General features: G+C 38.7%; 1 protein-coding gene across 8 annotated transcripts in view; it reads left to right on the top strand.

The window, feature by feature from the left end:
- PDLIM5 (PDZ and LIM domain 5) overlaps nt 1-25,099 on the top strand; it is a 402,175-nt gene that overhangs the window by 368,625 nt on the left and 8,451 nt on the right. For all 8 annotated transcript variants that reach the window (XM_070790876.1, XM_070790875.1, XM_070790879.1 and 5 more), the window contains 2 exons: nt 6,527-6,701; nt 20,804-20,984. In XM_070790876.1, the coding sequence (XP_070646977.1) occupies nt 6,527-6,701; nt 20,804-20,984 (356 nt within the window). The remainder of the gene's footprint in view (nt 1-6,526; nt 6,702-20,803; nt 20,985-25,099) is intronic.

Genomic DNA, 25,099 nt, shown 5'->3' with positions numbered 1-25,099 from the left:
CTGATGCGAAGAGCTGACTCTTTTGAAAAGACCCTGATGCTGGGAAAGATTGAGGGCAGGAGAAGCGGGTAACAAAGGATAAGACAGTTGGATGGCATCATCAACTCGAATGGACATGAGTTTGAGTGGACTCCCGGAGTTGGTAATGGACGGGGAGGCCTGGTGTGCTGCAGTTCATGGGGTCGCAAAGAGTTGGACATGACAGAGCAACTGAACTGAACTCTAGGAAGAGTGTGCCCTGTGGCTAGTGAGCAAAGGAAGCATGGCGGATTGGGCCAGAGAGGTAGCTGGAGTCAGAGTCTGTAGGAGCTTTGGTTTCAGTTTTGAGCTAGAGGTGAGTTGTTGGAGCAGAGGAGTAGCTTGAGATGAGCCAGTTTAGTTTTTCTTGGCTTCCATGTCTTGGGAAGGACAGAGCAAGAGCTTAGGCCATTGCTGCAATAAGCCAAAGAAGAGATAATGACCTCTTGAACCGGGACATACTCTGGATGTGGTAAGAAGTTAGGTTATGTATTTCTTATATTGTGGGCAGTTCATCTTTCAACACCAGCTTGCTCTCCTATTGAATGATATGTTCAGCAGTTTGAAAGCACTATGTTTAGTAAGAGAAACCTACCTTGAAAGACAATAGCAACGTCTGTTTGTTTGGGGGGATATTGTCCCCCAGCCCCAGTTGACTTAGGTTAAGTTTCCAAATAAAGTCTGACATAATATAGTATTTTTTCACCTAATAGATGCCAGTAATAAGATTTTACTGGTAGTTGAATGATTTGACTTGAACCAGAGGAATTAACAGATGAATTTCATGTTTTTTCAGGTACAGCCTGGCCAGGTATTTAATGTGTACATTATAATCTTCACTACTCTTTGTTTTTAAGAATATTGGTTTAGAGCTAACAGCTTTTTTTTTTAACAGAGATAGAAAGCAAAAATGTCATATAACCTATCTTATTACAGTTGGAAAACATCTGTTTTCAGAGAATTCACACATTGAACTACCTGGAGTTCTGAAGGTCTTAATCTGTGTTTTCTCTCCAGAAACTCTTTTTATATAAACAACTGCCTTTTAGTGAGCTTAGGCATATTTGAACCACATAGTAAATAATTAGATAATTTCTAATTCCATATATATTGCATAGTCTTTTATAATATTATACAAATCCCCAGTTATATTCTTATGTGCCCCATTACTGAGGATTTACTTGGATCAACTTGAAAAATCACTTGGTTAGGACCTTGCAATGGTTAGAAAAGAAAATTAAAACTCAGGATAAGAGTGCTTAAAACTTAACTGATTTGCTAAATAATTCAAACTTGAATCATCTGCTTGGGGAAGAATGCAGTTAAGATCTTTCTAGAGTAAAGAGTTTTCACTTTATCTTTCCAAATGATATATCACAGAGATTTCCCCAATAACAGGAGGTGTTTTCTACTAAATTAATATTACGTGGTTCAATTTTTTAAAATTCTTTATCTCCAATTTATTATCTGTAGTCCAAAAGAGATGACTTCATTTCTTTGCAGTAAAGTAAGACTCATGATTAGTAAGTCAGTTTATTTGCTTTTTTAAAAAGTATTGCCCCTTAGAATACTCAGATATATGACTATGACAGATATTTTAAAAATGAAGAACTTAACATTTTGTGCGTTAGTTATACTTTACTTGATTAATTTGACAATTTACATATTAAATACTGAGAAAATATTCTAGTGTGCTGCTGGGTTTTCCAATTACTTTACATTAACTTATTTAATGTTAGTCTTTGTAATCTTAGGCTTGACTATCATAGTGCTGAAAATAAAAGCTTAGAATGTATTTCATTCCAAACCTTTAGAAAACTCATAAGTAAGCACTCTAAAATTAATAAAAGACATCTCATTAACATTGTTAGTTTGGAGAATAGCTACTGGCTTTAAATTTCTAGATGAGTTTTATGGTGCTGAAATGTTTTTGATACAAAAGAAAAAAATTAACTTTTAAACTTGGTTCCATTGGGTAGAGATCAGCCACAAAACAAGCCTAATTTAATGGAAGTCATTCAAGATTAAGGTTAAAAAGGAAAGCTTGAGTCAAAAACTAACCTCCTTTTAATGTTCTCATTGTGACTCACTCATTATTCAGTTTAAGTCACTTATATTTTTGTGACTTACATTTCTAGATTATGAAATGGAGCTAATTCAGAGCTCCCATTTAATACTTTTATTAGAACTTAAAAGAAAAATCTGGTTTTATTACAGATCAGTAGATTGAGATCTTTAAACTGCTATCCCTAAAGAGATGTATATTTTTTCCTACATAAAATTGATTTTTATGGCAGGGTCAATAAATTTGAGATATTTTGGTCTCTGCACTCCTCATGGAAGACTGTTTTTGTCTGTGTAGCAGTGCAGTTTTCTACAGAATTTTAAAGGAAGATGGACTCATTTGTGGTGCTTCTCCTTTTCCAAAACCTCACCTTCTCACACTTTCCTCTCCCCAGTAAGCCGGATGAGCAGAGGCCAGGGGCTTGGTACTTGATGCCTCAAAAGTTGCCTACTTCTTGCTGGAGTAGTGAGAAATTCAGTCTGAAGAAATGAAACATCACTTTATTCATATGGGAAATAACTGTTCCTTGGGAATGTTTGGGGCTTGGTAATTAATAAGCTTGTGTAGCTCTGTGTGCGGGCCAATGCACTAGCAACACAGCAACAAACAGAGGTGTGAGAATTTATGTCTCATCCCAAGTGGCTAAAATGGAGCAGTAACAAAAAGCAAGGTTTTTCTTCCCAAGGAAGGTACAGCTGTGAGCTTAGAGCCTCTTTATATGTGTTTAAGACACAATCACATGTTTCGTATTCAGAAATGGCTTCTCATGTTAAATAACTTAGTTTCTCCGTGTATCTTCTCCCTGAGGCATGGCCCAGATGGATTATGTCCCATTTTACAATGACCGATGGAAAATTACTACACTCTTTTATTGCTAAAAATGCCTCAGTGACTCAGTACTTTAGGGCTTATGCATAGATAATGTGATAAAATAAAGGCATGTGGTAGATGAAAGGGTTTGACTCACTTTGAGGTCTGATTTTGAGATTTTTCAATTGGTAACTTTCCCACTGTTTGAAATCCTGAACCTAATCCACATTTTAAAACTATCTCAATCCTGTTCTTTAAAAAGGCAAAATGAAAGTGATTTGGAACCCTCCCTTAAGTTTACTTGATTAAATATTAATTTTTTACCTTCTGTTTTTAAGGCAGTTTTCTGGTAATGTTAGAAAGAAGTTAGTAGAAAGTTCTCATTTCACCGAGTTTATCATTGACATAGGAAGGAGAAAATATTATAGGATATTGATAAATAGCAAATATATTACATAGATGGGCGTGTTAAATACGTTAAGAGGGACGAGAGAACACTTCTGGCTAGGATGGTCAGGGAATAATGGGGAAGAAAACAGAATTTCTATGAGCCTTGCAGAATGGGAAAACCATGAACAGCTGTGGAGAAAGGGACATTTCACTGGGCACGGGTCATAGAAGCAGGGCCCAGCACAGCACATTCAGGGAAGGGACAATGAGCAGACAATTGCACAGTGTTTAAGAGCACAGATTCTGGAACCAGACTGCCTGCTTTAGGGTTGCCCTTTATTTGCTGTGTGATGTTAGGCTGGTTTCTTAACCTCTCTTTGCCTCAGCTAGAGTGAAAACATGGTATTGATCATGCCTACATCATAGGGCTGTTATAAGGATTTGAGAGTAGTGCCCTCAGGTAAGGATGGCACAAGTTAAATGTTAAATAAAGATAATTGAGTTTGTTGATAATAGTGGGTATTTGGCTGAGCATGAAAGACAAGATTGTAAAGAAGACTGGCATGAACTCGTGGAGGGACTAGACTGTGAGTGGTGCATGTAGCTTGCAGGGAGGGGTTATGAAAGCTTTGTAAGCAAGAAAACATGAGCAGAGTAGTGTTTTTGGAAAAATAATCTAGCAGATTAGGTTGAAAAGAGAGATGGCAGCAGACAGACTGGTTAGGAGATGTATAATTGTCCAGACTTGAGGGATTCAAGTGTTAGTCGCTGTCATGTCTAACTCTTTGTGACCCCATGGACTGTAGCCCACCAGGCTCCTCAATCCAAGGGATTCTCCAGGCAAGAATATTGGAGTGGGTTGCCATGCTCTTCTCCAGGGGATCTTCCCAACCCAGGAATCAAACCCAGGTATCCCACGTTGTAGGTAGATTCTTTACCATCTGGGCCAGCAGGGAAGCCCAGGACTCAAATGTCAAAGCATGGGTTTGGATTAATGAACAGACCTTGAACATATTTCCAGTGGACCAGCTGGTAGGGTCTGGGAACTGACAGGGATAGAGGAGCCAGAGGACCATTCCTGAGTAAGTGGGAGAATTCAGACACCTCGATTTCTCAGGATGAGCTGGTAACGCATCTTAGCAGATGAAACCTGTGTTGTGTATCTTGAAGCCAATGACAAGAACACGATTTGGCTTTGAAAATGCTTATCTGCATTTCTCCGAGAGCAGTCAGGCCTGCATATAGAAACTGAAGGAGAGTTGTGAGAGAACAGGAAGAAAGGATATTCTTTCCACAGTATGGATTACAGTATGGATATTGCAGTAACTTTCCCCCATTTCTGTAAGAGAAAGTGTAAGTTAGGAAACAAGGAAGAACATAGACAGTATGGGTATTACCGTAATTTTCTTTCCCATTCTGTAAGAGAAAGTGTGAGTCTAAAACATGTTCCTAGTTCAGTTGAATCCCTTGAAACATGGATACTAGTTGAGCTCCCAACCTATAAAATGCCATTTCACAGCTCAGGTGCCAGGCAGAGCACTGGAGGAGATGTGTTAGGTGTTTATAAACGCTGACTTTCTGGATCTGAAATTGCACATCATTGCAAATAGGCTTTATTTTCATGAGGAAGAATTAGTCTTTCAATTATCCTAATTAAGTTTATCCAATTCTAACCACACCTTTAATGTGAATCCTGTTGATATACACACATGCATATATAACTGTATACACATACACACATCCTGTTAGTTTGTATTATTTATACGCTTTCTTAATAATTGTTCCTTTTAAACCATTAGAATTTATAAGCCTTTTCTCTTCCACCATGTTTTAATTGCCTGAGGGTGAAGAACAGGCCTTCTGTTGGTTTTAATCCTTTACAGTTGTTGCAGTTGTTCATTTATGTATTGATTCCAGTTTATGCATTCATTTATTCTAGACATTGTGTTAGTTGCTGGGGCGAGGAATAAAACCTAGTTCCTGCCCTCAGGGGGCATCCTCTGTAAAGTCATTCACAGAAAATTATGGGAACATGGAAAAGAGACATGAATCTGGATTGTGGGGAGAGGTAGTTGGGGAAGACTTTAGAGCAGTTGACTCCTGGGTTGCATTGTACTGAGTAGTGGTTGCTAGGTGACCAGGGGAAAGTAGAGATGAGAGTGAGGACAGGCTGTGAGTGGACAGATGCCTCACAGGGACAGTGAGGCAGTCTGGTATTCACTGTAGTAAAGAGAAAGGCAGAGGATGGTGACAAGTGAGGCTGCGGGGAAGGTGGAGACCACTGGAGGGACCTATATGTGGCGCTTAGAAGCTTGGAAGAAGAGGAAGATCCTTGGAATGATTTATGCAGAGTTCTGATCAAGTAAGATTTCAGTCCCCAGTGGCAGCAGGAGGATAAGACATTTGGTGGTTAGTCCCGGTGGGAGGCCTTGAGTACATAAACCAGGACAGTATTGCAGGGATAGATATGAGGGGGTGAAATCAGGAACCAGGAATGAAGAATCAGCAGAGCCCATTATAACCACAGGTGAGGGAGAGGAAAGCCCTAGGATGATTCTTTTGTTATCTCCCTTATATGACTGGTGACCAATTTCACAGTATTCTTAGGCAGTACAGGACAGGAGAGAATATAGGGAGTTCGTTGGCATCTGTAATGTACCTCTGATACATTTTGAGTTAAATATAATTAATGGTTAGCAGAGACATCTGGATGACTAGAAATACTTCACCATCCATATTCAGTATTAACCACATCTCCTCTGGAAAACATTCTCTCCCATCGTCTATCATAACTCTTTCACTGGATTACAGTCTTTGAATTTTTCTACTTAACTCTGTAGTTTCAGTCCAGCATTTGATCCATAATCTCTCCATAAAGTGTGAGTGAATGAGTGAAGAAGTGAGTGGATAGATTATTTTTTAAAGTGAAGTTTTTTTTTGAGGAGGGGAGGAGCTTCCCAGGTAGCGCTAGTGGTAAAGAATCTGCCTGCCAGTGCAGGAGACTGAAGAGACTATGGATTTGATCCCTGGGTTGGGAAGATCCCCTGGAGGAGGAAATGGTAACTCACTCCAGTATTCTTGCTTGAAAAGTTCCATGGACAGAGGAGCCTGGCAGGCTACAGTCCATGGGGTCACTGAGTCCGAGATGACTGAGCATGCATGCATGCAATGTTATCATTTGGTTATTAGGAAAAGCTTATATTTGGTTTATTCTCATTCTGATTCCCTTGTTTTAACTCCTAGCACCTTCCACTGGAAGAGTCGTAAGCAGTGGGCCATCCACAGGAGCCGTGGCACCAGCCAACTCAGCCAGAGGGCAGCCTCAGCCCAGTGACGAGGACACTTTGGTGCAAAGGGCCGAGCATATTCCCGCAGGGAAAAGAACTCCGATGTGTGCCCACTGCAACCAGGTTATCAGGTTGGTCATTTGATTTAAAGTTCTTATTGAAAAGGCTTAGTCCCAATGTTTTTTTTTTTTTTAATATTTTGAAATTTTAGAAATTTTATTAATGAGAATATTTATTTCTGTGTAATATTATGGAGGTAGATAAATTAGATATATTTGTTAGAACCTATTTTAATGAAAAGTAATACTGGGCTCTGTGAAAATATAACTAAAAATACCAATTTAGTCAGTTATTAATTACTATCAGAGCTAAGAAAAATAATGATTAATGTGGCATTTCAGAGAATAATGAAATATGAAGACTCAAAGGGGCCCCAAAGAACTTCATTATTTCACAAATTAGAAAAGTGAGGACTCTTATTTAGATGAAAAGTAACTAATGATGTAAAACAAAGAACTTTGAGCCCTAGAGAAAAGATTGCATTTTCACACTAAGTCTTAAAAGATATAATTACCTTCGGATCTATTCATAAATGCTTTGCTTTTTGGATTAGGTCATAGCATGCTTCTTTAAAATATTTTTGATCCAAATGTATTTTATTGTTTCTTAAATTCCAAAAAGCAGAAAAGGCTAAGCTCTTAAGTGAGTGTACTACACTAGCACTTATTAAATCTCAGCGTTTCTGAACAAGTGACTTTTAAAATGTTATGAGGTTTAGGTGTGAATGTTAATACAGGGATCTGACCAAAGGACCTTGCTGCCTCTGTGAGTTGCTTGCTGGCCATAACAGATAATTACTTGAAATGACTGCTCAAGCTCTCTCCTTGTTTTTAATTTACTCTGTTTTGTAATAGTTGAAACAACAGTGTCTCTAAAGTTGAATAAGGTTTAGACTTACTTGCATTTTCCCCTCTTTTCTTACATAATTATTGCTTAGGGTAATGTTTCTAGTTACTACTTAAAATGGAGCTCAGGGAGTCTCAATATCTTATTTAAGAACCAAATATAAATACCTTTCCCCTTAACCCACTATTAAATAATAAATGTGTCAAGAACACAACACAGAGTATGTGATTTTTTTTTTTAAAGTAGCTTTTGCCTCTTAAAGGTAGTCCACATTCATTGTGACATTTCCAAACTATAGGAAAACAGAAAGCAAAAATAAAAATTAATATATAATTACACCTCCCAGGATACCCACTATTAGTATTTTAGTTCATAGTTTAAAACACACTTACACACAAACACACAAGGACAGATATTGTTTTCTAGAAATGGAATCATAACATGCTATTTTATAAGCTGTTATTTTTCAATTAGTTTGTATTTTCCACAGTGAGTACCTGTTGTATGAGAATTAACCAGCAGCCGTGGCAGGAGTAATAATGGTTGTGGTGAGAAGGAGGAAATCTGTAGTGGTTTTTGAAGTCTAGTGTAATATCTGACACACTAAAGGCATTTGGTGAATGTCTAACCTGAATAGATCATGCATGACTCTAGACCCACTCATCATTTGGTCTTAGTATCGTGGTTACAGTCTTTTTTTTTTTTTAAGTACTACTATCAATGGGTCTTACAGAAATATTTAAACTAGTATAGAATCTAGTGTGCTACTGCTTTTTCTCAATAAATGAAACAGTGTTTTAAATTACTAACTCTATGTAGGGTTATGTTTTTAGAGTTAATGTTAGTAAAAATAAGTTTTGACTTGTAACATTGTTTCTATAAATTATGATACTTTGGTTTCCTAGACTGGTATATGAGGATAACATGATTTAGATAAAAACACCTTTTATGGAGATAGGAGTCAATGCTGTTAGTGTGCTGTTGTAAGCAAATAAGTACTGGATGGGTTAACAAAATGTGAAACCATATCAGTTTCTGATTCTTGTTGTCTGATCATCAAATTCTGTAATATCCTATGATCACCACTGCCAGCACATCTGAAAAACTTAGTATGGAGAAAATATGAAGATCAAAATAGAAATTACCTTCCCCACCCCTGACTGCCTTGGTTTCAGTTTTTAATGCTACACCAGAATGTGGTGTTATGCACTATCTTCTGCCAAGTAAAATAAATATTATATTAAAAACATGAATGGCCATCACTTATTGCCCCCTCATCTGTTAAATTTTATATTGCTCTGGATTATCCCAGCACTTGTTATCAGTTAAGCATTAGAGCTTCATTTACTAGAGAAGTTAATAGGAACAGGGATTAGCTCATGTCAAGATCCTATTACAATAATTAACATAGCATATTTGCTTGGTGTGCAAATGCTGAAGCAGCTTGAATAGAGTGTGGTCAGTTCAGAGACCTAGGCAGAGAAGATTTTCCACTTCTTGGCTGCAGTGTCAGTATCACTTACCAAACCTAGGAGACATCAGATTAAGTGACATTCTCTTGGACACCTGTTTTAGAAACCGGCTGCAGTTGCAGGCTTGACACTTACAGTATAGAATATTGCAACCTGGTAGTTTAAGATTATTTGTAATTTAAATTTGTTTTATTTGTTTTCCTCAGTGTCATTTATATTATGTTTTTATAATTTATATTTTTTAATATTTATTTTCTAAATGTTTCAAATTTTCAAAAATATTTTTAAGTAAACACAAACTAAGGCAAATTTTATGTTTTATTGTTTTCTTAGAAAAAAATTTGGACAGTTTCAGAAACCTGGATCTCTGATATTAGTACTGAACTGATTATCTCTTATTGAACATATTTTTAGCTTAAAACTCCATAGATCATTTTCATCTAATATTAGTATTTTTTGTTTTTTTGAATCTGGGAAAGATTATGAATTTTTTCCTAAATTGTATTATTTCATGGCAAGTAGATTGGGAGACAGTGGGAATAGTGGCTGACTTTATTTTGGAGGGCTCCAGAATCACTGCAGATGGTGATTGCAGCCATGAAATTAAAAGACGCGCTTACTCCTTGGAAGGAAAGTTATGACCAACCTGAGACAGCATATTAAAAAGCAGAGACATTACTTTGTCAACAAAGGTCCATCTAGTGAAGGCTATGATTTTTTCAATGGTCATGTATGGATGTGAGAGTTGGACTGTGAAGAAAGCTGAGCACCGAAGAATTGATGCTTTTGAACTGTGGTGTTGGAGAAGACTCTTGAGAGTCCCTTGGACTGCAAAGAGATCCAACTAGTCCATCCTAAAGGAGATCAGTCCTGGGTGTTCATTGGAAGGACTGATGTTGAAGCTGAAACTCCAATTCTTTGGCCACGTGATGCAAAGAGCTGACTCATTTGAAAAGTCATTTGAAAAGCTGACTCATTTGATGCTGGGAAAGATTGAGGGCCTGAGAAGAATGGGACGACAGAGGATGAGATGGTTGGATGACATGACTGACTCAACGGACACGGGTTTGGGTAGACTCTGACAGTTGGTGATGGACAAGGAGGCCTGGCGTGCTGTGGTTCATGGGGTTGCAAAGAGTCAGACACGACTGAGAGACTGAACTGAACTTAACCAAAACTTTGATTAGCTAGTTGCTTCTTACAGATGGATAGATTGTTACATTTTGGGAAATTCTACTGAAGATCTGATTAAGTTTGCTCTAGAACATTTCCAATCCATTTATGATAGAAGTACCGTTTTTTGATTCATACAGGTGAACAGATTAACTATTTGGAGTGTTGATACAATAGAACAGAAAATCAGAATACTAGTACAGCCAAAGCCATATTTAATTTCTCTGGTAGAATAGGCTTATGAAAATACTAGCTTATTTTTGGAGTGTTATATCTAGTGACATTAAAAATCTACTTGTATTATATGGAGTTAAATAGACCATTCACATTTAGCTGCTCAGCATTTTGATAAAAGAAATAAGGGTTTCATGGTGCTTGAATTTCTTCCTTGATATGGAATGCTTTAAAAAAACAAGGAGCCATGATGCTATTGTCCCATCTTTGCTTACAGTCCAGCACCAGAAAATCACATTGAAACAACTCATTGTTTCTTCCGATGGCAGAGAACATTTTTACAGTATTGATTTGTTTCTTACTTGTTTTCAAACTTTTCTCATAAGGAGGGCCATCTCAGTTACCCTGGAGAGAAGCCAGAAAAGTTTTTGCCTTAGCATCCATTTCTATCTCTGAGAACTCCATAATTAATAGGTTTTATTTATTTTCCCTTCTGGTTAAGATTTTACTTGAAAATAAAAGACTTCTTGACTTAATGTGTTAGTTCCTCAATTTATGGAAACAGCAAAGACATAGATGTTATGATCAAGGAAGAGACCAAGATTTCAGACCTATTATAGGGGGAAAATGGGAAGAACAAAATGTTCAGCATTTATGTGATATTATGGTGCTGTTCTTATCCTGTTTTTGGATAATAATTGTTTTATGTATTCTTGCGTGCATGCTTAGTCATTCAGTTGTATGCAACCCTTTGGACTGTAGCCTGCTAGGCTCTGCTGTTCATGGAATTTTCCAGGCAAGAATACTGGAGCAGGTTGCCATTTCCTACTCTAGGGAATCTTCTCAACCCAGGGATTAAACCCACATCTTCTGCATCTCCTGCATTGATAGGCGGATTCTTTACTACTGAGCCACCCAGGAAGCCCTTAATATATTCTTAGCATCTGCCAAATACTGTATTATCATTTTACTTGAATTCTTATTAAATTCTCATAACCTTGTAAGGCAGTTATTATAATTGCCTCAGTTTCACAGATGAGAAAACCAAGGCACAGAAAGCTTACATATTTCCTGACGTTACATAGATAGTAAATGGTAAAACCTGCATTTGAGCCCAGATCTGTGTAACTTTATATTCATGCTTTTAACTTGCACTACTTAGGAAAATGTTATAGTATTATATTATGATAACTAAGAACTATAGAACTTAAATGAATGTCTTTAAAATACATACCAAGATATATTAATGCATTTCTGTTTCAGTTCAGTCGCTCAGTTGTGTCTGACTCTCTGCGACCTCATGAACTGCAGCACACCAGGCCTCCCTGTCCATCACCAACTCCCAGAGTTTACCCAGACTCATGTCCATTGAGTTGGTGATGCCATCCAACCATCTCATCCTCTGTTGTCCCCTTTCTCCTCCCGCCCTCAATCTTTCCTAGCATCAGGGTCTTTTCAAAATATTAAGCTCTTCGCATCAAGTGGCCAAAGTATTGCAGTTTCAGCTTCAACATCAGTCCTTCCAATGAACATCCAGGACTGATCTCCTTTAGGATGGACTGGTTGGATCTCCTTGCAGTCCAAGAGACTCTCAAGAGTCTTCTCCGACACCACATTTCAAAAGCATTAATTATTAGGTACTCAGCCAACTCTCATATCCATACATAACTACTGGAAAAACTATAGCCTTGATTAGACAGACCTTTGTTGTCAAAGTAATGCTCTGCTTTTGAATATGCTATCTAGGTTGGTCATAACTTTCCTCCCAAGGGATAAGCATCTTTTAATTTCATGGCTGCAGTCACCATCTGCAGTGATTTTGGAGCCCCAAAAAATTGTCAGCCACTATTTCCACTGTTTCCCCATCTATTTCCCATGAAGTGATGGGACCGGATGCCATGATCTTCGTTTTCTGAATGTTGAGCTTTAAGCCAACTTTTTCACTCTCCTCTTTCACTTTCATCAAGAGGCTCTTTAATTCCTCTTCACTTTCTGCCATAAGAATGGTGTCATCTGCATATCTGATATTATTGATATTTCTCCCAGCAATCTTGATTCCAGCTTGTGCTTCTTCCAGCCCAGCCTTTCTCGTGATGTACTCTGCATATAAGTTAAATAAGGAGGGTGACAGTATACAGCCTTGACGTACTCCTTTTCCTATTTGGAACCAGTCTGTTGTTCCATGTCCAGGGCTAACTGTTGCTTCCTGACCTGCATTTAGGTTTCTCAAGAGGCAGGTCAGGTGGTCTGGTATTCCCATCTCTTTCAGAATTTTCCACAGTTTATTGTGATCCACACAGTTAAAGGCTTTGGCATAGTCATTAAAGCAGAAATAGATGTTTTTCTGGAACTCTGTTGCTTTTTTGATGATCCAGTGGATGTTGGCAATTTGATCTCTGGTCCCTCTGCCTTTTCTAAAACCAGCTTGAACATCTGGAAATTCACGGTTCATGTATTATAATATATATAAATATTGTGACTACATATACATGTAACCATATATACTGCTGTATAAATCAGGAAAAAAGAAACAACTTAAGCAGACCTGCCATATCTTAAGTGTGTGGCAGTGTACTCTTTTTCATAATGTTAGAGTGGGTGAGTGAGAAAGAAGTGAATAAATAACAGATTGAAGAGTTACAAGTTCTTACTTCCCCTCCAAATGACTTTGTACCATGTACATACATTCTTAGACTCATAGAGATGACCCAGGGAGTGAGGGGTTTACTTTTCCAGTTTCTCATCTAATGTGGAAATATAGTCATTCTATACACAGTGCTCACTGAGTATTTTATGTGCCACTTCCTGTAGATACCAGTGATACAGAAATCAAAGACATACTCCCTTTCTTTAAGGAGGTTGCTCTTATAAACTGAGTTGAGTCCCTTCCCAAATTCATATGTTGAAATCCTAACCCCCAGTATTTCAGACTGTATTTGGAGATAGGGTCTTTAAGAGGTAAAATGGGGTCATTAGAATGGGTCCTAATCCAGTATCACCGATGTTCTTAATAAGAAGAGGTTAGGACACAGACATACACAGAAGGAAGACCAGGTGAAGACGGCCATCTAGAAGCCAAAGAGAGAAGCCTTAGAAGAAATGAACCCTGCCAGCATCTTAAGTTTAGACTTCTAACTTCCAAAATTGAGAAAATTATTCCTGTTGTTTAAGCCACCCCATCTGTGGTGCTTTTTTAAGGTAGTTCTAGCAAATGAATACAGTTATACTAGACAGGCAAAGCAACAGCTGTATGAGTGTAGTAAGTCTTAACAGAGATACATCCAGAACCTTTTGATGCAAAGAGGAGAGATGGGTATTATCTAGCTTCAACAGCCAGTTACTTTTAATTGAAAGAAATTGCCAGCAATAAAGTTCAGTAGTCTACTTATAAAGCAGTACTTTTATACAACAAATATACGTTGAAAGCTTACCAAGTGTTAGCTAATGGTAAGGTGGGCTTCCCTAGTGGCTCAGTAGTAATCATCTACCAGTGCAGATGTGGGTTCAATCCCTGGGTCAGGAAGATCTCCTGGAGAAGGAAATGGCAACCCACTCCAGTATTCTTGCCTGGAGAATTCCATGGACAGAGGAAACTGGTGGGCTACAGTCCATAGGGTCACAAAGTGTTGGACACAACTGAGCAATTTAGCACATGGGTTACATGTGAAAGTTGTTAAGAGAGTAAATCCTGAGTTCTCATCACAAGAAAGAATTTTTTTTCCTACTTCTTTAATTTTGTATCTGTATGAGATGATACCTGTTGTGGTAAACAAAAAAAGAAGCGTTTGTATTCAACCCATATCCCAACTAGCTTGTACCTGTTGAAATTTACAGTTCCTTTCATCTTTCTGACTAAGCTGTTCTTTTTCTCTGGATTCTTACCTACCTTTGCTTCCTTTTTTTGGCATAAATATCACACCAAGAAGACGAACACAGCACAGCTCTTCTCTCTCAGTCAGTGCTGCCCCTGAGTCCCCTCCCTTCCCTTGTCAGTCAGCAGGCATTCAGTGAGGCTCACGGTGGCAGAGGACTCTGAGAGGGAACCGAATCCTTCATTCCACTGCACAGTTAGCTAAGCCTTTCGTTCCAGTTCCCAGATGGAAACCCAGTCCTACCTAGGACAAGAAGAATATATTCAGTGTTAATCCTGTGTTAATAAATTTGTTAAATTAGTTTCTGCTGAAACAGAGAAGAGTGGACTTTGTTATATGTAAGAAATTTTCTTATTTATACATAACTTCAAGGGCACTGACAGGGAAGATGCTCTTTCAGCTTAGCCAAGGAGAATCTATAGGAGCCTGTCCATATTAGAATGGAGGTGTGGCAGGAGCAGGGTCACTGTCAACTCAATTTTTAAAGGTGCGGAAGGATTTTCTCTAGTGTCGTTAAGATCATTCACTATTCAGATTTGATAAAGAAACTTAAGTAAATACCTTAAGATGGCCCTTTTGATGGACTGTTTATTTATAGTGGACTCTATCCCAGAAGGCTTTCGAAACGACTCTTTAAGAATAGCTGAAATGTAAGAAAACGTTATGAAATATACAAAAGAAAGCAAAAAAAGAATGAAAATCATGGATGAGGCTATTAAAAATGAAGAGTGAAAAGAAGTTTGTCATTGAATCTGGATAGTAATGACATACGTACATCTTTGCCTGTGGTTAGAATTTGGCTGTGAGCCTCCTGTGCTAAGTCGCTTCAGTCCTGTCTAACTCTTTATGACCCTGTGGACTGTAGCCCACCAGGCTGCTCTATCCATGGGATTCTCCAGGCATGAATACTGGAAAGAGTCGCTCCGCCCTTCTCCAGGGGATCTTCCCGACTCAGGGATTGAACCTGTGTCTTTTAACGTCTCCTGCCTTGGCAGGTGGGTTCTTTACCATTAGCGTGGCAGTTGACCAAAAAAAGTAAATTTTTCAAATTAATGTTTAGTGAGATAAAAAATAAATCTCTTGCTCAGAAGAAGCAAAATTGTTCTTGTTACAAAACCTTGAAAGGAATTTCTCCAAGGAGTCCATGTAAAAATGGCCCTGTATCATCTATAAGCAGCACTTTGCACAGCTGCTTCCAGGAAGAGTGGGAGTAGACTTTGTGGGGCTGTCTCCTCTCCCAGTGTCAGTGAAGACTGAAGGTGTCACACACAGCGCCCATCGTTACAGAACCATCCTGTGCAGGGGACCAGGCCCAGTTCAGTTCAGTGCACTACAGTCGCTCAGTCACATCCGACTCCTTGTGACCCCATGAATCGGAGTATGCCAGGCCTCCCTGTCTATCACCAACTCCTGGAGTTCACTCTAACTTACGTCCATCGAGTTGGTGATACCATCCAGCCATCTCATCCTCTGTCGTCCCCTTTTCCTCCTGCCCTCAATCCCTCCCAGCATCAGAGTCTTTTCCAATGAGTCAACTCTTTGCATGAGGTGGCCAAAATATTGGAGTTTCAGCTTTAGCATCATTCCTTCCAAAGAACACCCAGGGCTGATCTCCTTTAGAATGGACTGGTTGGATCTCCTTGCAGTCCAAGGGACTCTCAAGAGTCTTCTCCAATACCACAGTTCAAAAGCATCAATTCTTCGGCACTCAATTTTCTGTGCAGTCCAACTCTCGCATCCATACATGACTACTGGAAGAACCATAGCCTTGACTAGATGGACCTTTGTTGGCAAAGTAATGTCTCTGCTTTTGAATATGCTATCTAGGTTGGTCATAACCTTCCTTCCAAGGAGTAAGCATCTTTTAATTTCATGGCTGCAGTCACCATCTGCAGTGATTTTGGAGCCCCCAAAAATAAAGTCTGACACTGTTTCCACTGTTTGCCCATCTATTTCCCATGAAGTGATGGGACCAGATGCCATGATCTTCGTTTTCTCAATGTTGAGCTTTAAGCCAACTTTTTCACTCTCCTCTTTCATTTTCATCAAGAGGCTCTTTAGTTCTTCTTCACTTTCTGCCATAAGGTTGTGTCATCTGCATGTCTGAGGTTATTGATATTTCTCCCTGAAATCTTGATTCCAGCTTGTGCTTCTTCCAGCCCAGCCTTTCTCATGATGTACTCTGCATATAAGTTAAATAAGCAAGGTGACAATATACAGCCTTGACATACTCCTTTTCCTATTTGGAACCAGTCTGTTGTTCCATGTCCAGTTCTAACTGTTGCTTCCTGACCTGCATACAGATTTCTCAAGAGGCAGGTCAAGTGGTCTTTCAGAATTTTCCACAGTTTATTATGATCCACACAGTCAAAGGCTTTGGCATAGTCCATAAAGCAGAAATAGATGTTTTTCTGGAACTCTCTTGCTTTTTCCATGATCCAGTGGATGTTGGCAATTTGGTCTCTGGTCCCTCTGCCTTTTCTAAAACCAGCTTGAACATCTGGAAGTTCACGGTTCACATATTGCTGAAGCCTGGCTGAGAGAATTTTGCGCATTACTTTACTAGCGTGTGAGATGAGTGCAATTGTGTGGTAGTTTGAGCATTCTTTGGCATTGCCTTTGTTTGGGATTGGAATGAAAACTGACCTTTTCCAGTACCATGACCACTGCTGAGTTTTCCAAATTTGCTGGCATATTGAGTGCAGCACTTTCACAGCATCATCTTTCAGAATTTGAAATAGCTCAACTGGAATTCCATCACCTCCACTAGCTTTGTTCGTGGTGATGGTTTCTAAGGCCCACTTGACTTCACATTCCAGGATGTCTGGCTCTAGGTGAGTGCTCATACCATTGTGATTATCTGGGTCATGAAGATCTTTTTTGTACAGTTCTTCTGTGTATTCTTGCCACCTCTTCTTAATATCTTCTGCTTCGTTAGGTCCATACCATTTCTGTCCTTTATTGTGCCCATCTTTGAATGAAATGTTCCCTTGGTGTCTCTAATTTTCTTGAAGAGATCTCTAGTGTTTCCGTTTCTGTTGTTTTCCTCCTTTTCTTTGCATTGATCGCTGAGGAAGGCTTTCTTATCTCTTCTTGCTATTCTTTGGAACTCTGCATTCAGATGCTTATATCTTTCCTTTTCTCCTTTGCTTTTTGCTTCTCTTCTTTTCACAGCTATTTGTAAGGCCTCCCCAGACAGCCGTTTTGCTTTTTTGCATTTCTTTTCCATGGGGATGGTCTTGATCCCTGTCTCCTGTACAGTGTCACGAACCTCAGTCCATAGTTCATCAAGCACTCTATCAGATCTAGTCCCTTAAATCTATTTCTCACTTTCACTGTATAATCATAAAGGATTTGATTTAGGTCATACCTGAATGGCCCAGTGGTTTTCCCTACTTTCTTCATTTTAAGTCTGAATTTGGCAATAAGGAGCTCATGATCTGAGCCACAGTCAGCTCCTGGTCTTGATTTTGCTGACTGCCTAGAGCTTCTCCATCTTTGGCTGCAGAGAATATAATCAATCTGATTTCGGTGTTGACCATCTGGTGATGTCCATGTGTAGAGTCTTCTCTTGTGTTGTTGGAAGAGGGTGTTTGCTATGACCAGTGCGTTTTCTTGGCAAAATTCTATTAGCCTTTGCCCTGCTTCATTCCATACTCCAAGGCCAAATTTACCTGTTACTCCAGGTGTTTCTTGACTTCCTACTTTTGCATTCCAGTCCTCTATAATGAAAAGGACATGTTTTTTGGGTGTTAGTTCTAAAAGGTCTTGTAGGTCTTCATAGAACCGTTCAACTTCAGCTTCTTCAGCGTTACTTGGACATAGACGTGGATTACTGTGATATTGAATGGTTTGCCTTGGAAACGAACAGAGATCATTCTGTCATGTTTTAGATTGCCTCCAAGTACTGCATTTCAAACTCTTTTGTGGCCCAGTCTGCTCAAATTCACAGAATGGAGTTGTTTGCTGGTCTGAGGTGATCTCAGTACATATCTTAGAAAGTCTAGAAAAGAGATTGTATGTTCCTCAATCGGCTGTTCTCAAATGTCTTTTTTCTTACCCCCTCGGGTGAAGTTTGTTAAATAATTGGTAGCACTGATAGGCTTGTTTCAAGATGAAAACTTTCTTTCAAGTGCATACTAATACTTACGCTTCAACAGAAAGTGGAAATCGAAATTGAACTGACTTATTTTGCAAACTGAGGAATCGGATAAAGATACAATAAGGATACTGGCCTCAAGGGGCCATCCACCCTTCTGGATGAGCTGAAGACGTGCCTGATAGATACTACATAGTAAATAGGTTTGAATCTGCTTTAATGTCCAGACAAATGGTAGCATAAAACCTTGAAGTTCCACCATCCTCTCCTGCCGTGTTATGGTCATAGTCAATTTAGCGTGGCAGATTTTTCAGACGAACATAAGAAGATACCCACCTGGTGAAAAGTGCAGCGCACTCCTAAAACTGTCGCTTTGTGCTTGTCCTTTGAGCTTGTGACTCAAGCTTATCTTTGAAGGTAAACTACTTGCCAGATATATATTGAGAAAATGAATGAAGGGTTAAGTAGGACTGTTTATAAACCAGTTGAAAATAGAGGGAAAGCATACCAAAAGTGCCATATTGTTACATTGTAAGTGATCTATAGATCTTTTATTTTCTGGTGAGAATTAATTAACAAAAGGCATTCCTTACTAGTGGTAACAAAAATGATACCCTAAAGTTTAAAAATAATAACAATAATAAACTACTTTTCTCAAATGGTGAAAGCTGCTTATGCAAAATGGCATCATAATAGCAATACAAAACAAGGCTCAGATGGTAAAGCGTCTGCCTGCAACGCCGGAGACCTGGGTTCAGTCCCTGGGTCGGGAAGATCCCCTGGAAAAGGAAGTGGCAACCCACTCCAGTAATTTTGCCTGGAAAATTCCATGGACTGAGGAGCCTAGAAGGTTGCAGTCCATGGGGTCGCAAAGAGTTAGGGTTGCAAAGAGTCAGACACGACTGAGCAACTTCCCTTCACTAACAAAAAGTAGGGTAAAAAATGGGGCTTCCCTGGTGGCTTGGATGGTAAAGAATCCACCTGCTATGCAGGAGACCCACGTTCGATCTCTGGGTCAGGAAGATCCCCTGGAGAAGGGAATGGCAGTCCACTCCCAGTATTCTTGCCTGAAGAATCCCATGACAGTGGTCTGGTTGGCTATAATCCATGAGGTCACAAAGAGTCAACACAACTGAGCGACTAAGCACACACACAGGGTAAAAGTTACTTTCTTACACCCCGCAGAACACATTTTAATCATTCATCAAAAGCCTTTCAACTTGCTTGATTCTCAGAATTAGGTGCTGGTTCGGAGAAAACAATATATTTGCAAAGAATTTCCCAGCAGGAGATGGTTACTGAATACAAAGGTTATTGCCAAAGGCTAAAAAATGATGCTCATTGCTGTGACTTTTCCCATTAATTGTCTGCCTAAAGGTGGAATATCCAATGCTTACTGAGAATTAGTTACCCTGTGGTTGCTCAGTGATGATAATTGATGGTAATATAATGAGAGGCAGAATATCAGTTGACTAGAGCAGTGTAATAGAAATCAGGAAGTTCAGCCTCTGGCCTTGATTCAGTCAATGATTTTATGATATATGTCATTATCTTTGAACATTCTATATCTCAGCTTCTCCATCTGTTAAACTGAGTTCATAATAACTGTCCTGGTCTGTCTCACAGGAATGTTGCATGGACAAATTAGATAAGTGTAAAAGTGCCTTGGAGGTAAAGCCACTCTATAAATAAAAATTAGTGTGATGTAGCTACTGAAAAGTGTGTTGCAGAACCTAGAATAGTTAATCTCCACAGGCTTCATGGCTAGATAAAGCTTCATAATGGATTCTTGTCAGGCAAACGAAACCCATCTTATCAGTTCATGGCTGTATAGTATTTAATGGAAAAGAAATCTCTTTACAAACATTTTTTTACCTTGATACAAATGTGCATTAAAAATCAGTCATGTTTGAATTAAATAAAACCTTTCTAAGTAGCTTTAAGTCACCTCTAATATCCAGTTTATAATTTCTGTAGTCATTTTGGAGGGTGAGGATTTGATATGTTTAATAAAGTTGTGAAATAAGTATATGAAACAATGTATGGGGAAGAGAAATTGACTAGAATGGTTTTTTTTCCCAGTAATAATTGTTACTGTTTTTAAGACACTGACATTACAAATTGAGATTTTAAAATTTTTGTTTATTTTATAGAAATCTCAAGCTCTCATTTCTGCCTAACGTATATATGTTTTCCTGGTTACTTCTTTTTCTGTCACAGTTAATATTCTCATTATCAGTTGTTATCATGACACACTCAGTCATTGCAGCTCAAAAAACCTAATTACTAGATCCCTTGAAGACAGAAAACCAGGGCCTTTCTTGAAGGAGTTCCTTAAGTGCTTATTCCTCTCACCTGTCCTTTTGACTTCAGTGCACAGAGAGTTCTGTGTAAACCGCCAGCACCCACGTGTTAAGTCCTTGAGAAGGAGAATTGAGCAAGTATTTAATTGTTTGGACATTGCAAATAAGAGTTCCTATTCAGGCTAACTAGAAACTTTTATTCCAGAGCCAACTTGATCTCTTTTCTTTTGGCAGGGGACCATTCCTAGTGGCATTGGGGAAATCTTGGCACCCAGAAGAATTTAACTGTGCTCACTGCAAAAATACGATGGCCTACATTGGATTTGTAGAGGAACAGGGAGCCCTGTATTGTGAGCTCTGCTATGAGAAATTCTTTGCTCCCGAATGTGGTCGATGCCAAAGGAAGATCCTTGGAGTGAGTATTGGAAACCTTTTCACTCTGAGTGAGTTTTAAAGCAGAACAATTTTTTGGTATGAAACCCTTCCATCATTTTTACTTTTTATTTTTTTCTTGCTTGATCCCCTCTCTGCTTTCATCACTATTTATTTTTGTAAAGCAAAACTAAATAGACCTCTGTAGAAGTATATTGGACTCATGGGGTTAAGTTGTCTTTGGTTTTGTCTTACTGAGTGCTGGGTTGTCTGGTGAAAGTCTAGCCACTGTGGGGAAAAAATAATTTACTGTGGGTGTGCTGCCTCAACGGGACCCTGTTTGCTCAGGAATGAAGAGGTCGCACAGGACCACACACATCTGAGTTCTCAGAACTGACACCTTCACTGTTTTAAATTAAATTCCATCGCTTTTATAAGAGCAGCATTTCCCCATTTGTCAGGGTTCAAGCACGGGACACAGATTTCGTGAAATGTATAAAACATGAGGCTTATAAGTGATACATTTTTCTTGAATTCATTTAATGTTTAAAAATATAACCTCAGGTTTATGAGGGTATACATGTGATAGAAAAATAATCAAACCACACCTTTTTTTTTTTTTTACAAAAAGGTAGTAATTTAGGATTCGGATACATAGTAAATAATGATGAATGAATGAATTTTCTATTCTGGAATACCCAATTTGCAGTTGTGAAGTAAGGGTAAGGCATTTCCTATGGGTGACCAGCAGTTGAAGTTTTACTGTAGAAGTAGCCAAGGTGACTGGACTCATACAAAACACCTACATACAACTCATACAAAATTTGGAAATTACATTGCTGAGTTCTAATATTCCCAATATGACAGTGTAATAATGAAGCTCTAATTCATTCCCATTGAGAGAAGAGAGTATGAAACAGCAATAGATTTTATTTTCTTGGGTTCGAAAATCACTGTGGATACTGACTGTAGTCATGAAATTGAAAGATGCTTGCCGCTTGGAAATAAAAGCTATGACAAACATAGGCAGCAAATTAAAAAGCAGAAAAAACACTTTACTGACCAAGGTCCCTATAGCCAAAGCTATGGCAATCATGTACAGATGTGAGAGTTGGAGCACAAAGAAGTCTGAGCGCCAAAGAATTGATGCTTTTGAATTGTGGTGCTGGAAAGACTCTTGAGAATTCCTTGGCCAGCAAGGAGATCAAACCAGTTAATCCTGAAGGAAATCAACCCTGAGTATTCATTGGAAGGACTGATGCTGAAGCTGAAGCTCCAATACTTTGGCCACCTAACGTGAAGAATTGACTCATTAGAAAAGACCCTGATGCTGGGAAAGGTTGAGGGCAGGAGGAGAAGAGGACAGCAGAGGATGAGATGGTTGGATGGCATCACTGACTCAACAGACATGAGTTTGAGCAAACTCCGGGAGATAGTGAAGGATAGGGAAGCCTGGTGTGCTATAGTTCATGGTGTTACAAAGAGTTGGACACAACTTATCGAATGGACAACAGCAACAAATTTTAGAATACATCTTTAAATGAGTCTAAAACTTTCAAGACACTTTAAAATTATAAATATACTATGTGAAATATTTCTGTATTATTAATTTGTACAATATGTAGAGAGGAAAACAGGAGGATAATTCAGGCTATTCCTTTTCAAATGACAATAAGTAGACTACATTAATACTGTTTTAGTATATAAAAGTGTTCTATGGATTCTAGAATAATTAATAAAACAAAATCAAGTAAGAGTTTTAGCACCAAATGAGGTTCTAAGAAATGAAATCTTCAGCTCGTTGCTTTAGACATGCACCAGAACTGTACTAAAGGGACACGTTTTCTGGATTGTGTTTTAGTTGTTTGATAATCTTACGTTATGGTCTGCCTCTTGAGACACCTTTATGCAGGTCAGAAAGCAACAGTTAGAACTGGACATGGAACAACAGACTGGTTCCAAATAGGAAAAGGAGTACGTCAAGGCTGTATATTGTCACCCTGCTTATTTAACTTATATGCAGAGTACATCATGAGGAACGCTGGGCTAAAGGAAGCACAAGCTGGAATCAAGATTGCCGGGAGAAATAATCAATAACCTCATATATGCAGACGACACCACCCTTATGGCAGAAAGCAAAGAAGAACTAAAGAGCCTCTTGATGAAAGTGAAAAAGGAGAGTGAAAAAGTTGGGTTAAAGCTCAACATTCAGAAAACGAAGATCATGGCATCTCGTCCCATCACTTCATGGAAAATAGATGGGGAAACAGTGGCTGACTTTATTTTTCTGGGCTCCAAAATCACTGCAGATGGTGACTGCAGCCATGAAATTAAAAGACGCTTACTCCTTGGAAGGAAAGTTATGATCAACCTAGACAGCTTATTAAAAAGCAGAGACATTACTTTGACAACAAAGGTCTGTCTAGTCAAGGCTATAGTTTTTCCAGTGGTCATGTATGAATGTGAGAGTTGGACTATAAAGAAAGCTGAGCACCTAAGAATTGATGCTTTTGAACTGTGATGTTGGAGAAGAATCTTGAGAGTCCCATGGACTACAAGGAGATGAAATCAGTCAATGTGAAAGGAAATCAGTCCTGAATATTCATTGGAAGGACTGATGTTGAAGCTGAAACTCTAATACTTTGGCCACCCAATGCGAAAAACTGACTCCTTAGAGAAGACCCTGATGCTGGGAAAGATTGAAGGCAGGAGGAGAAGGGGACGACAGAGGATGAGATGGTTGGATGGCATCACTGACTTGATGGACATGAGTTTGAGCAAGTTCCAGGAGTTGGTGATGGACAGGGAAGCCTGGCATGCTGCAGTCCATGGGTTGCAAAGAGTCGCACACAACTGAGGGACTGAACTGAACTGAACCTGTTAAAGATGGGATAGTAATCTGTCTCAGAATATAAAGTTGAGTAGATGCTAGAAGCCTTGGTTATTATTTGGTTGAATGTTTCACTTGTTGTCCATGCTCATTGTGATCTCTTTGGGTCTAGATAACTGCTGTTTTTTCCCATTGTTCTTCTGTAGTGAACTGGGGCATTTTCTATGGCTAATGACTTCGCGGTATCATTTTGAGTTTTTTATTAGAAAATATTTCACACCACAGCAATTAAAAAATACAAAAATGTAAAGAATAAAATTAAAATGACCTATGTATTTATCAGTCCCAGATAGATCCTCTTAACCTGTAGGATGTGTTTTTTTCCAGTTTGCTCCTGATAAGTAATTCATTTACAGAACTGTAACCATACTTTACTTATAGCATCCCGTTTTTGTGATAATTATTATGGAAAGAGTAAGTTCCTGTATTACTAACTACTCTTCAAAAATGATTTCTAATAGCTCCATCTCTTTCTGTCAATTCAAAGAAATGATTCTTTGCAAAGCAAAATTCTCAAACTTTCTTTTACTAATTAAAATCTGGTCCAAGTCTTTGATATTTGGTATATATAACCATAGGGCTGTTGTTCACTAGAATCCATGCTCTATGGTTCAAATTTTAGACACTCATTTCAGTATGTGCTTAGTATAGTCATAGCTGATTTTCAAAATCCTAAGCATGTTAAACATGATTGGATTAAGTTGATTAAGTTGTTGCTTCCAACATGGGACAATGTATAGGTTTGTTTTAGTTTTTAAATGTTTTGCCCTTCCTTAATGACATTTTCAAGATAATATTGTGAAACCATTACAAGTTAACGTTTCCTGACACCCTTTGAGGAAAAGCAGTAGTGTAGCACGGACAAGGCAATGGCACCCCACTCCAGTACTCTTGCCTGGAAAATCCCATAGACAGAGGAGCCTGGTAGGCTTCAGTCTATGGGGTCGCTGAGGGTCCAACACGACTAAGCGACTTCACTTTCACTTTTCACTTTCATGCATTGGAGAAGGAAATGGCAACCCACTCCAGTGTGTTTGCCTGGAGAATCCCAGGGACGGGAGAGCCTGGTGGGCTGCTGTCTATGGGGTCACCCAGAGTTGGACGCGACTGAAGCGACTTAGCAGCAGCAGCAGCAAACGTAGTGTAGCAAACGCTTATGAAAGACTTGCTTTTATTCACCACATTTATATGTTTAAATAACACTAATCATTCTTTAAGTTTATTGATGAAAAATGTATATTTTATATAGTGCATCAGTTTAGATGATC

Source organism: Bos indicus, chromosome 6 (genome assembly GCF_029378745.1).
Source record: "Bos indicus isolate NIAB-ARS_2022 breed Sahiwal x Tharparkar chromosome 6, NIAB-ARS_B.indTharparkar_mat_pri_1.0, whole genome shotgun sequence".
Lineage (NCBI taxonomy): Eukaryota > Metazoa > Chordata > Mammalia > Artiodactyla > Bovidae > Bos > Bos indicus.
Note: the sequence above shows the minus strand (reverse complement) of the source record. Positions and strands in the feature narration are given on the sequence as shown.